Genomic DNA, 14709 nt, shown 5'->3' with positions numbered 1-14709 from the left:
ATAAAATATTTAAAAAAAAAAAAAAAAGCTACCAAGAGTGAACTGAAGGAACAGATTGCTTAGCCTGGCCCCTGGCAAGGGCAGTGCAATTCTGCCTCAGGCAAAGACATTTGAGAATCACTACAACAGGCTCCTCCCCCAGAAGATCAAGAACATCCAGCCAAGACCAAGTTCACTGATCAATGAGAACTGCAGAATGCCAGAGCTAGGGAAAAGCAACACATTGAAACATTGAATTCATGGCTTTTTTTTCCCCATGAATCTTTAGTCTTTCAAAGTTAAATTTTAAAAAAAAAATTCTTTTTCTATTTTTTGAATTTTTCTCTTTCTTATAACTATTTTATCATATCAATGCCTTTTAAAAATCTTTTTAAATTTTCATTGTTATGGTCATATTTTATCCTTTCATTGTATTTAACCTTATTTTTTGTACACATATAAGTTTTTTTTTTTTTTTTTTTAATTTTGGGATAGAGTTTCTTCTAATAGACCAATATATACCCTAAATCTAGCACATGGCTTTGTTCTAGTATCCATCCTGATCACATTCTTTCCTCCTTTTTCTTTTCTTTTTTAACCAACTTCTTATCAGTTACTTTTTTAGAATCCTTTTTTAATTTTCATCTTTACAGTCATATTCCATCCCTTTATTGTGTTTCCCTTATTTTTGTATATAGATAAGTTTTTTTTTCTTTAAAATTTTGGGAAGGAGTTTCTTCTAAGAGACCAAAATACACCCAAAATCAAGTGTGTGGCTCTATTATATTCACCAGTCCAATATATATACATATTTTTTTTTCTTTTATTCCCCCTTTCTTCTCCCCACAGTTTTAGGTCACTTCTGATTTGGTTAGTGTATATTTTTCTGGAGTCATTGCTACCTTTTTAGCATTTTGTTTTCTCATTTATCTGTTCTTATCTGGATAAAATGACAAGATGGGAAAACTCACAAAAAAAAAAAAAAAAGAACAAGAGGAAGTACCAATGGCTAGGGACCTAATCAATACAGACATTAGTAATGTGTCAGAACTAGAGTTAAGAATGATGATTATCAAAGTGCTAGCAGGGCATGAAAGAAGCATGGAAGATATTAGAGAATCCCTTTCTGGAGAAATAAAATCCTTTTCTGGAGAAACAAAAGAACTAAAACCTAACCAAGTTGAAATTTTGAAAAAACGCTATTAGTGAGGCACTATAAAAAATGGAGGCTCTTACTGCTAGGATAAATGAGGTAGAAGAGAGAATTAGTGATATAGAAGACCAAACAATAGAGAATAAAGAAGCTGAGCAAAAGAGAGACAAACAACCACTGGAGCATAGGAGGGGAATTCAAGAGATAAGTGATATCATTAGACAAAACAATATTAGAATAATTGGGATTCCAGAAGAAGAAGAAGAAAGAGAGGGGCAGAAAGTATATTAGAGCAAATTATAGCAGAGAATTTCGCTAATTTGGCAAAGGGAACAAGCATCAGGATCCAAGAGGCACAGAGAATGCCCCCCTCAAAATCCATAAAAATATGTCCACACCCCATCATTTAAAGTGAAACTCACAAGTCTCAGTGACAAAGAGAAAATCCTGAAAGCAGCTCAGGACAAGAGGTCTATAACATACAATAGTGGAATTATTAGATTGGTAGCAGACCTATCCACAGAGATCTGGCAGGCCAGAAAGGACTGGCATGATATATTCAGAGCACTAAATGAGAAAAATATGCAGCCAAGAATACTATATCCAGCTAGGCTATTGTTGAAAATAGAAGGAGAGATAAAAAGCTTTCAGGAAAAACAAAAATTAAAAGAATTTGCAAACATCAAACCAGCCCTACAGGAAATATTGAAAGGCATCCTCTAAGCAAAAAGAGAGCCTAAGAGTAACAGGCCAGAAAGGAACAGAGACAATATACAGTAATAGTCACCATACAGGCAATACAATGGCACTAAATTCATATCTTTTAATAGTTACCCTAAATGTAAATGAGCTAAATGCCACAATCAAAAGACACAGGGTATCAGAATGGATTAAAAAAACAAGACCCATCAATATTCAATCTACAAGAAACTCGTTTTAGTCCCAAAGACACCTCCAGATTTAAAGTGAGGGGGGTGGAAAACAATTTACCATGCTAATGGACATCAAAAGAAAGCTGGGGTGGCAATTCTTATATCAGATAAATTATATTTTAAGCCAAAGACTATAATAAGAGATGAGGAAGGACACTATATCATACTTAAAAGGTCTGTCCAACAAGATCTAATAATTTTAAATACCTATGCCCCTAACATGGGAGCAGCCAACTATATAAACCAATTAATAACAAAATCAAAGAAACACAGTGACAATAATACAATAATAGTAGGGAACTTTAACACCCCCCATCACTGAAATGGACAGATGATCTAAGCAAAAGATCAACAAGGAAATAAAAGCTTTAAATGACACACTGGACAAGATGAACATTACAGATATATTTAGAACATTCCATCCCAAAACAACAGAATACACATTCTTCTCTAGTACACATGGAACTTCTCCAGAATAGACCACATCCTGGGTCACAAATCAGGTCTCAACCATTACCAAAAGATTGGGATCATTTCCTGCATAATGTCAGACCACAATGCTTTGAAACTAGAATTCAGTCACAAGAGGAAAGTTGGAAAAAACTCAAATACATGGAGGCTAAAGAACATCCTATTAAAGAATAAATGGGCCAGCCAGGAAATTAAAGGAGAATTTTAAAAATTCATGGGAACAAATGAAAACGAAAGCACAACTATTCAAAATCATTGGGACACAGCAAAGGCAATCCTGAAAGGAAAGTATATGGCGATACAAGCCTTTCTCAAGAAACAAGAAAGGTCTCAAGTACACAACCTAACCCTACATCTAAAGGTGCTGGAGAAAGAACACCAAAGAAAGCCTAAACCCAGCAGAAGAATAGAAGTAATAAAGATCAGAGGAGAGACCAATGAAATAGAAACCAAAAAAAAAAACAGTAGAAAAAATCAACAAAACTAGGAGCTGGTTCTTTGAAAGAATTAATAAGAGTGATAAACCCCTGGCCACACTTATCAAAAAGAAAAGAGAAAGGACCCAAATTAATAAAACCATAAATGAAAGAGGAGAGATCACAACCGATACCAAAGAAATACAAACAATTATAAGAACATATTATAAGCAACTATACACCAGCAAATTTAGCAATCTGGAAGAAATGGATGCATTCCTAGAGACATATAAACTAACAAAACTGAGCCAGGAAGAAGTAGAAAACCTGAACAAACCCATAACCAGTAAGGAGATTGAAGCAGTCATTAAAAATCTCCCAATGAACAAGAGCCCAGGGCCAGAAGGCTTCAAGGGGAATTCTACCAAACATTTAAGGAAGAATTAATACCTGTTCTCCTGAAACTGTTCCAAAAAATAGAAATGGAAGGAAAACTTTTAAACTCCTTTTATTTTTTTTAAAGAATTTATTTATTTATTTGACAGAAAGAGATCACAAGTAGGCAAAAAGACAGGCAGAGAGAGAGGTGGGGGAAGCAGGCTCCCCACTGAGCAGAGAGCCCAATGTGGGGCTCGATCCCAGGACCCTGAGATTATAACCTGAGCTGAAGGCAGAGGCTTAACCCACTGAGCCACCCAGGTACCCCTAATCTCCTTTTATGACCTTAATCCCCAAACCAGAAAAAGACCCCATCAAAAAGGAGAATATCCCTAATGAATATAGATGCAAAAATTCTCACCAAAATACTAGCCAATAGGATCCAACTGTACCTTAAAAGGATTATTTACAACAACCAAGTGGGATTTATTCCTGGGCTGCAAGTTTTGTTCAACATCTACAAATCAGTCAATGTGATACAATACATTAATAAAAGAAAGAACAAGAACCATATGATACTCTCAATAGATGCTGAAAAAGTATTTGACAAAATATAGCATTTTTCTTGATCAGAACTCTTCACAGTGTATAGATAGAGTGTACATACCTCAATATCATCAAAGCCATTTATGAAAAACCCACTACAAATATCATTGTGAATGGGGAAAAACTGAGAGCTTTCTCCTAAGGTCAGGAACATGCATGGATGTCCAATATCACCACTGCTATTCAACATAGTACTAGAAGTCCTAGCCTCAGCAATCAGACAACAAAAAGAAATAAAAGGCATCTGAATTGGCATAGAAGTCAAACTCTCACTCTTTGCAAATGAAATGTTACTTTATGTGAAAGACCCAAAAGACTCCACTCCAAAACTGCTAGAACTCATACAGGAATTCAGTAAAGTATCAGGATATAAAATCAATGCACAGAAATCAGTTGCATTTCTATACACTAATAGCAAGACAAAAGAAAGAGAAATTAAGGGGTCGATCCCATTTATAATTGTACCCAAAACCATAAGATACCTAGGAATAAACCTAACCAAAGAAGCAAAGAATCTGTACTCAGAAAACTATAAAGTAAACATGAAAGAAATTGAGGAAGACACAAAGAAATAGAAAAGCATTCCATGCTCATGGACTGCAAAAACAAATATTTTGAAACTGTCTATGCTACCTAAAACAAACTACACATTTATTTCAATCCCTATCAAAATACCAACCTTTTTTTTTTTTTTTTCAAAGAAATGGAACAACTAATCTTAAAATTTATATGGAACCAGAAAAGACCCTGAATAGCCAAAGGAATGTTGAAAAAGGAAACCAAATTTGGTGGCATCACAATTCCAAACTTAAAGCTCTATTACAAAGCTGTAGTCATCAAGACAGTATGGTACTGGCACAAAAACAGGCACATAGATCAGTAGAAGAGAATAGAGAGCGCAGAAATGGACCCTCAACTCTATGGTCAACTAGTTTTTGACAAAGCAGGAAAGAATGTCCAATGGAAAAAGGACAGTCCCTTCAACAAATGGTGTTGGGAAAATTGGACAGCCACATGCAAAAGAATGAAACTGAACCATTTTGTGTGTGGACACCACACACAAAAATAGACTCAAAATGGATAAAGATATCAATGTGAAAAAGGAATCCATCAAATTCCTTGAGAAGAACACAGGCAACAACCTCTTCGACCTCAGCTGTAGCAACTTCTTCCTAGAAACATCGCCAAAGGCAAGGGAAGCAGGGGCAAAAATGAACTATTGGGACTTCATCAAGATCAAAAGTTTTTGCACAGCAAAGGAAACAGTCAACAAAATCAAAAGACAAATGACAGAATGGAAGAAGATATTTGCAAATGACATATCAGATAACAGGCTAGTATCCAAAATCTATAATAAACTTATCAAACTCAACACCCAAAGAACAAAGAATCCAATCAAGAAATGGGCAAAAGACATGAACAGACATTTCTGCAAAGAAGACATCCAAATGGCCAACAGACACATGAAAAAGTGCTCAACATCCCTCGGCATCAGGGAAATACAAATCAAAACCACAGTGAGGCACCACCTCACACCAGTCAGAACAGCTAAAATTAACAAGTCAGGAAATGACAGATGTTGGCGAAGATGCAGAGAAAGGGGAACCCTCCTACACTGTTGGTGGGAATGCAAGCTGGTGCAGTCACTCTGGAAAACAGCATGGAGGTTCCTCAAAACATTGAAAATAGAGCTACCCTACAATCCAGCAATCACACTACTGAGTATTTACCCTAAAGATAACAAATGTAGGGATCCAAAGGGGCAAGTGCACACAGAGACTTCTAGCAGTGATGTCCACAATAGCCAAACTATGGAAAAAACATAGATGTCCATCAGCAGATGAAGGGATAAAGACAATGTGGTGTATATACACAATGGACCATTATGCAGCCCATCAAAAAAATGAAATCTTGAATTTGCAATGATGTGGATGAAACTAGAGGGTATTATGTTAAGCGAAATAAGTCAATCAGAGAAAGCCAATTATCATATAATCTCTCTCACATGAGGAATTTGAGAGGCAGGGCAGGGAGTCATGGGGGATAGGGAGGGAAAAAATGAAGCAAGATGGGATCAGGAGGGAGACAAACCATAAGAGACTCTAAATCTCAGGAAAAAACTGAGGTTTACTGGGGGATTGGTTGGGTGGCGGAGGGATAGGGTAGCTTGGTTATGGACATTGGGGAGGGTATGTGCTATGGTGAGTGCTGTGAAATATGTAAGCCTGATGATTCACAGACCTATACCTGTGGGGGAAATAATACATTGTATGTTAATAAAAAATAAAAAAATAAATTTAAAAAAGAAAGAAAAATTGTTGGGATCTCAATAGCTCTCGCACACAGTTATATAGCTCTTTAATTGAAAACCTAGAGCTGGGACGCCTGGGTGGCTCAGTTGGTTAAGCGGCTGCCTTCGGCTCAGGTCATGATCTCAGCGTCCTGGGATCAAGTCCCACATTGGGCCTCTTGCTCGGCAGGGAGCCTGCTTCTCCCTCTGCCTCTGCCTGCCATTCTGTCTGTCTGTGCTTGCTCTCTCCCTCTCTCTCTCTCTGATAAATAAATAAATAAATTAAATTAAATTAAATTAAAAAAAAGAAAAGAAAACCTAGAGCTATGTATCTATGATTATGCAGAGCAATGACCGATTAAGAGCTATTTTGCTGTTGGGAACACCAACCACTCTCTCCTTGCCTTCTGTATAGACTTTCAGTTCAAATAGATTGGGCAAATACATTAGAGCAGTGCCTCCTGAACTTTAATGTTCATACAGATGACTTCATGATCTTGTTAATGTGAAGACTCTAATTCAATAAGGATGATGCATGGTCTAAGATTCTGCATTTCTTTTTTTTTTTTTTTTTAAGATTTTATTTATTTATTTGACAAAGAGAGAGAGAGATCACAAGCAAGGGGAGCAGCAGAGAGGAGTGGGAGAATAGCCCGATGCAGGAATTGATCCCAGGACCCTGAGATCATGACCTGAACTGAAGGAAGATGCTTATCCAGCATCACCCAGGTGCCCCCAGATTCTGAATTTCTAACAAGTTTCTAAGTAATGCTGATGGCAAGGCTCTAGGTCCTCCAATTACTAAGAAACAGGGTGGAGGAAAATGTGAGAATCATAGAAACTTAGGACCAGCAAGAACTTTATAGGATCCTCCTTGCCTTATTAATAAATAGGCAACCAAATCCCAGAGATGAGAAGTTACTGGCTCAAAACCACACAGTGAGATTTTGAGAGATTCTAAACATTCCACACTGTGCCCTTCCTCTTCTTCTTCCACCTTCCATCTGTGTGACCTTGTTAGGGCCATCATACCTCTGTGAGTCTCAGATTTCTCATGTGTTACACTGGGAGGATAAGGACATTTGTTCTACCTCCCTGACAAGGTTGCTCTAATGAAGTGAAAAAATATATGTGCATGCATTTAATTTAACCATACTGAATAGAGCATTACAAGGTTTTCTGATATTGACCAGCTAAGATAACGATGTGTTGGGCTCTCTAGTTGCTAATGGTAACTGTCTTTTGGAGCTGATGTAGGTAACAGGAGGCATGGTACCTAATCTCTTGTTCTTCTTTTGTTAGACCTGATCCAAATTTTAGATGTATCTTGGCAGAACTGAGCCAGTCTTCCAAACAACTGAAATAACAATAATGAGAAAGACATATTTAGAAATAATATTTTTGAGATAAATTTCTCTTTTGAATGAAACTGCCAAAACAACTTACCCAATTTTCTGGAACTGTCCTTCTAAGTTGTTCCAAACATATCTTATTTTCTGCACTTTTATGCATCTCACCTGCAAAAGAAAAGTACTAAGAAAGTCTCTAGTTTAAGGATTTGTAAATACATAGCAGTTCAGTAGCTAAAGAAGCATCTGGGGAAGAAGCAAGGATAGAGCCCTAATATACTTAAAATGATCCTTTCCTAACTTACCCCAACCTTCCCTAATAACACAAGTGGCCTTCTCTATTAGAGGTTATTCAGTCAGTGTGTATCATGGGCCTACTATATGGATAAGCATGTGACTAAAACTCAGTCTCTGCATTCCACTATTTGATAATCCAACAAGTGAAAAAATGTTACAAATGAGAAAACTAGGGACACCTGGGTGGTGCAGTCGGTTAAGTGGCCGATTCTTGGTTTGGGCTCAGGGTGTGATCTCAGGGCCCCGACCTCAGGATTGTGAGTTGGTAGAGTCCCAGGTAAAGCTCTGCTCTGAGGTTGGCGTTTACTTGAGATTCTCTTTTCCTCTCCCTGTAACCCTCCTTCTTCTGCTCATGCATTCCCTCTTTCTCTCTCTTTCTCTCCCTCAAATAAATAAAAATCAATCTCAAAAAAAACAGAGAGAGAAAACTATACCATACAGTCAAACATATACATGTCAAACAAATAAAAATACAATAAAGTAAAATTTGTAGTACTGAAATGTAGAAATATAGAGAGGACAGATGTCTGAAGGCATCATGAAGGAGATGACATCTGAGCTGCAGCCCTGAAGAGTTGGAAGACTTTTGCTCAAATGAGAAGGAAAAGGGGCATTTCAAAGAGATTATGCACAAGTTAGTCATGGGGAGGGACAAATGAGTGGCCCCATTTGACTCCAGACTGGAAAATGAGTCTAGAAAGATAAAGATAAATTAATAAAGAGCATACAGCCTTAAATGCTAGGATGAGGTATCTAGGGCATTTTCTTGTAGACAATGGACTTGCAGAGAGAACTACAGAGGAGACAATGACAAAGATCAGACAGGGAGCAGGTTCTAGAAGACAGTGAGCAAGCTATTGCAAGAAAATGTGCTCCAGGAAGTGAGGGTCTAAGGGAGTGGGCAGTAAGAAGGGAAAGTAAGGTTCATGCTGATGGCAATTAGGCATTCTTGTTTCTGAATTTCTTTAAGCAACTTTATATGCACATCTGAATCTCTGTCACCTAGTGATGTAACTGATGCAACTGAACACAAAGCAAGACTGTCATACGGTTATGGAGCCATGCTTATAACCTCATTTTGCCCACTGGAATTAACTAGCAAGCTTTTAAAAATACTAATGTTGGGTTCCACCCCCAGGTAATTCCTATTTCATTTGTCTGGGTTGCAACCTGTCCATAAATACTCTTAAATTTTCTTCGGATAGTTCTAATGTGCAAAGTTGAGAAATGGTGTTCTTCCTTTTACAGCTTCTCTGATAATTATGTCCTTGAGAAATTCAAGTAAATTTTTCTACGCCTAAGTTTCCCCATGAATAAATTGAGGCACTTGAGCCTATTATCCATGGTAGCTCTTCTGAGTATGTTCTAGACCCATAAATAGGATAGTCCATATAAAGGTTAGATAAATTCTAGAACTGGTAGAGCATATAGCTGAAATATAATAAGGGTCCAACAAATTTTTTTTTGTAAATAAGTGAATGAATGCTTTGTACAACAACATGACAACTAGAAATAGAGGTTAAATCCCTAAACTTCAACACCTGGGTTACACTAAATGAATCTCAACACTGTTCAATAAATATATGTGTGTGCACATGGATGTGCACACACACACACATTCATAGTTACCCAGTAAGAGTGTTAAATGCTGTATGTTTTATTTTACAGAATGGACTTATTTCAGCAAGACTCATTGCAAAATAACTTTAAAAACTAAATCCTACTTTCCAATTGATTTTTAATCTATAAAGTTAGAGTGCACTGCCACTGGGAGTGATTCTTCCTTCACAAGCTTCAAGATGGAGTAAGGAAAAAGTACATGAAGGCAGTCATGGCCCATGTTGAGACTTCACACTTCCTGCCTCACACTTGCCATTCCTGTTCAGTCCCTGTAATTCTGTAAACAGAGCTGGACTGTACTCACAGCTACTGTCTGTTGAGGACTTGGGGGCCTTTCACACATTCTCTTTAGTCTTGTTCATCATCCTCTGGCACAACAGGCATTACTTTCACCTTTACTCCATCCTTCATCCCTGAAGTTCATTTTGATTAAATCATTTGCCCAAGAACACATCTATTCAGAGGCCAGGGTCAAATTTGAACCCAAACCCATCTGGCTCCAAAGTCCAGTCTCTCAAAGGATATAATGTTCAAACAAGTCTCAGAAGAAGATCTGAAAAATCCCATCACTGCCAAGATTCAAGCTGAAGAAAGTAAGGGTTGCCTCCTTTATTAATTCCCTAGGTTCAAAATTCTGAGTTAGAACATGTTTAAAGGGCAAGCTATGGGAGAATGTGAGGGCCCTGCTCCATTAGGGAGCCTAAATCCACACTGAGATTGAGAAGCTAATAAAATATAATGGACACAGAACATTAACAGGTGAAGGCAGCAATAACGGAGAATAAAGAGGTTACTGGTAAATTTTACCTTAGGCCAAAAAATAGAAAGCTCCATTATCTCCTGATAATTTCTTGAGTCCATTCATCACAGAGTGAGAAGAATGATCCCATCAAAGACCTTTCAAATATCTTTAACATTCCCCTAGCAGGAATCATTTCTGCCTGGAGTCTCTCTGCTTCCCTTATCCCATTCAGAGGCTCTGGACGCAAGTAAGAGGATGTGAAGTACAATATTTGCATGGGGTGAAGTTTCTTTGCCCATTTCCTGGAACTTCAGACCAGGAAATAGTAATTAGGACATCAGGGGTATGCAGTGGGGTGATTGTCATCTTTCTTCTCAGAATCAGGAACCTTGTCTCTCCCCAGGCTTCCTGCTCCTCATTTCTTGTTGGAACACGTTGTGAGAGCATCCTGTTTAACAGGTTAAGCACTGGGTTTTCCTTTTGCCTGTGATTCCCACAATAATCCTTAGAGTCTCCTCTTCGCCTGCACTTGTACGCCTGACAGAGCTCTTTTGCCGCAGGTCTCCAAACTCTCCCTGCAGGGCCTGAAAGGTTGTCCTGTCCGTACTGTTGCTCTTCTCACTATCCCATTCAGTATTGTCATGGCTAAGCCTGTGGAACCTCCCTCAATTTCAGTGAAAGTTTCTGTCCTTTATGAATGTAGCTTAGGACGGTTCACAAATCACCTTAATATCTCATCTTAAGTTTACAACGGCCTGAGAAACAGGCACAGGAGTTATTGCTCTCATTTTATAAGCAAGAAGCTCAAGGCTCAGAGAGGCAGTAATTACCCAAACTCTCTAAGCCATATGTGGTAAATGAAGATATCAAGCCTGGGGCCAGGGCTTTCCATTTCAAAACCTCTGTCCCATCTTTACATTTTGATTATTTAAGCATTTCTTCATCTTGTTGTCCACTTATTTGTTTGATGCAATTAGAAAAGGTGGAGGTCAGTAACAATCTCAGGTACATAAAATTGATTTGGGATGCCTACTTACCCAGGTGAATGACCACCTGTTAGTTGAAGGTGTTAGTTGAAGGTGTTTGACCTCTTTTGTTTTTGTTTTTTTAGGAAATTAAGACAACTGGATGATAACAATTGACAATAGAAAAACTGCTCAGCAATTGACTTTTATTATTTTTAAAAATTGACCTTGAGCTCATAAAACTAAACAGCTGTCTACACATACATAAATTTAAGAGAAAATAGTTGTCTTATAAACTATGCCTTTATTATGAATGTTAGCTAGTCATAATCCAAGTAGTATTAATTTAATATGGAGAACAGGGAGTAACCAAATACATTTTTGAAAGACAGAACTCAAAATAAGGTCATTTTGAAGACATAAGAAAAGACCCTAGGATGTTTCTGGGCAATTACCTTTAAGTAAGAGAAACCCTGTTTCATACATTATCACACAAGCTCTGATGGTACTAAGAGCTAATGTGTACTGAGCATCTACTGTGCACCTGGCACCGTATTATTCTTTGTATTCCTTAACTTATTGAATGTCATCAATGAACAGTAGAGGTAGGCATTGTCATCAGCATTCCATACATGAGAAAACAGGTTCAACAGAACTTAGTAACAGATCCAAGGCTGTACAGTTTAAAAAGATGAAGCTGAGATTTGAACTCAGCTCTGTCTACCTCCAAAGTGCATGTTCTTTATAACGTTCTATGCATACTGTAGAGGATTGGCACAGTGGAGAATCTAAACTTATATTTTGGGGAAGAACGATTACATGTCTCTAGCATCAGCAGTTACCATAGTTTACTTACCTTTAGGTCTGGCTTTCTGATGGCTCTGTTTATGATGTACTCCTCATCTGTAATGACAGGGTGGTCAGGAGTGACACCTAACTCGCTGTTTAATGATGACAGGTGGATCCACATTACCTTTTTCCGTGAGTAAGTTTGGAATTCATCCTGAGGAAATAGACACCAAAACCCCCATGAAGATGAGAGAAGTCATAAGGCTAAAATTCAACATAGGAAACATCATTTTATTATAATCCTGCAAGTTTTTGGAGTTAATAAACATTCTACACAAAATTACATGCCCTTGAACACTAGTAGATAGAAAGCCTTGAAGGAAAAAGCCTGTTATCATTTATTGAAGAATCTGGATGTGACTATGAGGCAATGCCCTGTATAACAAAATTCAAGGGTAGGGAGGTAGATTCCCAGAAAAGAGCTAGTTTTCCCTCTTATCCTTCAACCCGTGAGGCCACAGCCAGATGCGAATTTTCACAAAGGGGGAAAAAAAAGGCAAAAAGCAAGCACTCTAAAGGGCTTCTGTGGGTTTCTGAGGATGGGGAAACCAGATCAGTCAAAGCATCCCAGGACTTCCAGACCTAACTTCGATTCTACCTCTTCCAGGTCAGCCCCTGTAACACCATTTGGGGGTGGGGGACTACCACTATCCTTACTCCAGAAGATCCTAACTGCCCTCTCTTGTGCTCCTAATCACTTTCTTATTTTTTTAAATTATTATTATTACATTCAGTTAACCACTGTATAGTACATCATTAGTTTTTGGTGTAGTGTTCAAGGACTCATTAATTGTGTACAACACCCAGTGCTCATCACAACACGTGCCCTCCTGAATACCCAACACATCATTACCCTATCCCCCCACCTGCCTCCTTTCTGAAATCCTCAGTTTGCTTCCCAGAGTCCAGAGTTTCCGATGGTTTGTCTCCAGCACTGATTTCTTCCCATTAAGTTTTCCCTCACTTCCCCTGTGGCCCTCTGTGCTATTCTTAATGTTTCACATATGAGTGAAACCATAGGATAATTGTCTTTCTCTGCTTGACTTATTTCACTTAGCATAACCCCCTCCAGTTCCATCTTAATCAGTGTTTGCTTTGTATTCTCTTAGTTCACCTAGACCACTGGAAGGTAGAAAACATGTTTTATTGTCCCTTATATCCCTGTCCATGTGGAGAACTGTGACCTGCCCAGTGAAAGTGAATGAATGGATGTTTGTCCGTGACTGAATGCATGGATTGAAGGCGCCCAAAGGTAACTGTCAAAAGGTTAGCATAGGTAGGATTCAAGAAGGTACCTTCCTTCATGATCTTAACTGAAACCTCTTCCTTTGAAGTTCACTGCTGACTTCATCACAGAATGAAAATAGAATGAGTAGCGCTGGATTGAGTAACAAGTACTACAATGGTACCTCAGAGACAGACACAGTAATAACTGTGGTTATTATCTAGAATGAGCAAATCTTTTTTTTCCATAAAAAACAAGACTGATTTATTTTACAATGTAAGCATTAAAAAAGTTTTACTCTTATATGTAAATGACAAGAAAAATATGACAGGCAAGTATTTGTAACATATACAATGAAGGGTTAATACTTTGTTGGTGCAAACTAGAAGACAAACACTGAAAGTAAAACTGAAATAACAATTCAGAAAAGACAAAAAGGTGAAATGTGAATATCGAAGGTTGGGTTAATAAGTAATAGAAATCCGGTGAAAACAATGAAGATCCATAGTTTATGTACAAAAATAGGAAATATTTTCAAAATGATAAAGGTATTGTTAGAGAGGCATCCCCACAGGTTAGTGAGATCTCTTTAACAAAGCAAATTTGACAGTTACATATGATTTATTTTTAAAAATCATATTTATAACCTTGTAATTTTATTTTTAGAAATGTACCCCTAAACAACAACCATAAATATTTTAAAAAACCCACATTTATGCAAAAAGATGTTCATCATTTTTACATTAACAGTTTTAAACAACTAAAAACGATGTCAAAGTCCAAAAGAATTAAATGGAATGGGTAAATCTTTTATTTATTTATTTATTTATTTATTTGCAGCATAACAGTATTCATTATTTTTGCACCACACCCAGTGCTCCATGCAATCCATGCCCTCTATAATATCCACCACCTGGTACCTCGACCTCCCACCCCCCGCCCCTTCAAAACCCTCAGATTGTTTTTCAGAGTCCATAGTCTTTCATGGAATGGGTAAATCTTATGCATAAAATCCACTAGGATGACTGGGACACCTCAGGAGCTAGGAAGGAGGCAAGGGAAGTCCAGCCTGAAAAATAATTTGATGCCTAAGGAATGTAGATCAGAGCTGGGAATTGTCTCCACCAAACCCACATTTGTGGAGAAGAGTATACCAGGTGCTGCTGCAAAAGGACAAGAGCAGAAGATACACTTGTTGTTGGAGCTAATCTCTTACATTGATTTTCCTCAAGAGAAGCCCACCTCCATGGCTTTGCTCCTTTAGCTTCCTCAGCCTGGATTACACGTCCTTCTTTACTCTCTTTAAGCCTTCATAAGGCTAGACCCTAACCATCCTATGGGGTCCAGCTCAAATTTCACATTACGGGAACCTCTTCAATTCCTTTTTCCCTAAAATATCAGGGTACTTGAACCTTTACCTGTCACCTTATCACTCCT

At 37.9% G+C, this 14709-nt stretch overlaps 1 protein-coding gene across 3 annotated transcripts in view; it reads right to left on the bottom strand.

Annotated features, from left to right (window-relative positions):
* ATP13A4 (ATPase 13A4) overlaps window positions 1-14709 on the bottom strand; it is a 126432-nt gene that overhangs the window by 66989 nt on the left and 44734 nt on the right. For all 3 annotated transcript variants that reach the window (XM_059163121.1, XM_059163122.1, XM_059163120.1), the window contains exons 3-5: window positions 12055-12201; window positions 7672-7742; window positions 7502-7582 (exon numbers count right to left, since the gene is read on the bottom strand). In XM_059163121.1, coding sequence (XP_059019104.1) covers window positions 7502-7582; window positions 7672-7742; window positions 12055-12201 — 299 coding nt within the window. The remainder of the gene's footprint in view (window positions 1-7501; window positions 7583-7671; window positions 7743-12054; window positions 12202-14709) is intronic.

This window comes from Mustela lutreola, chromosome 2 (genome assembly GCF_030435805.1).
Source record: "Mustela lutreola isolate mMusLut2 chromosome 2, mMusLut2.pri, whole genome shotgun sequence".
NCBI lineage: Eukaryota > Metazoa > Chordata > Mammalia > Carnivora > Mustelidae > Mustela > Mustela lutreola.
This window is presented reverse-complemented; position numbering and strand designations above follow the sequence as displayed.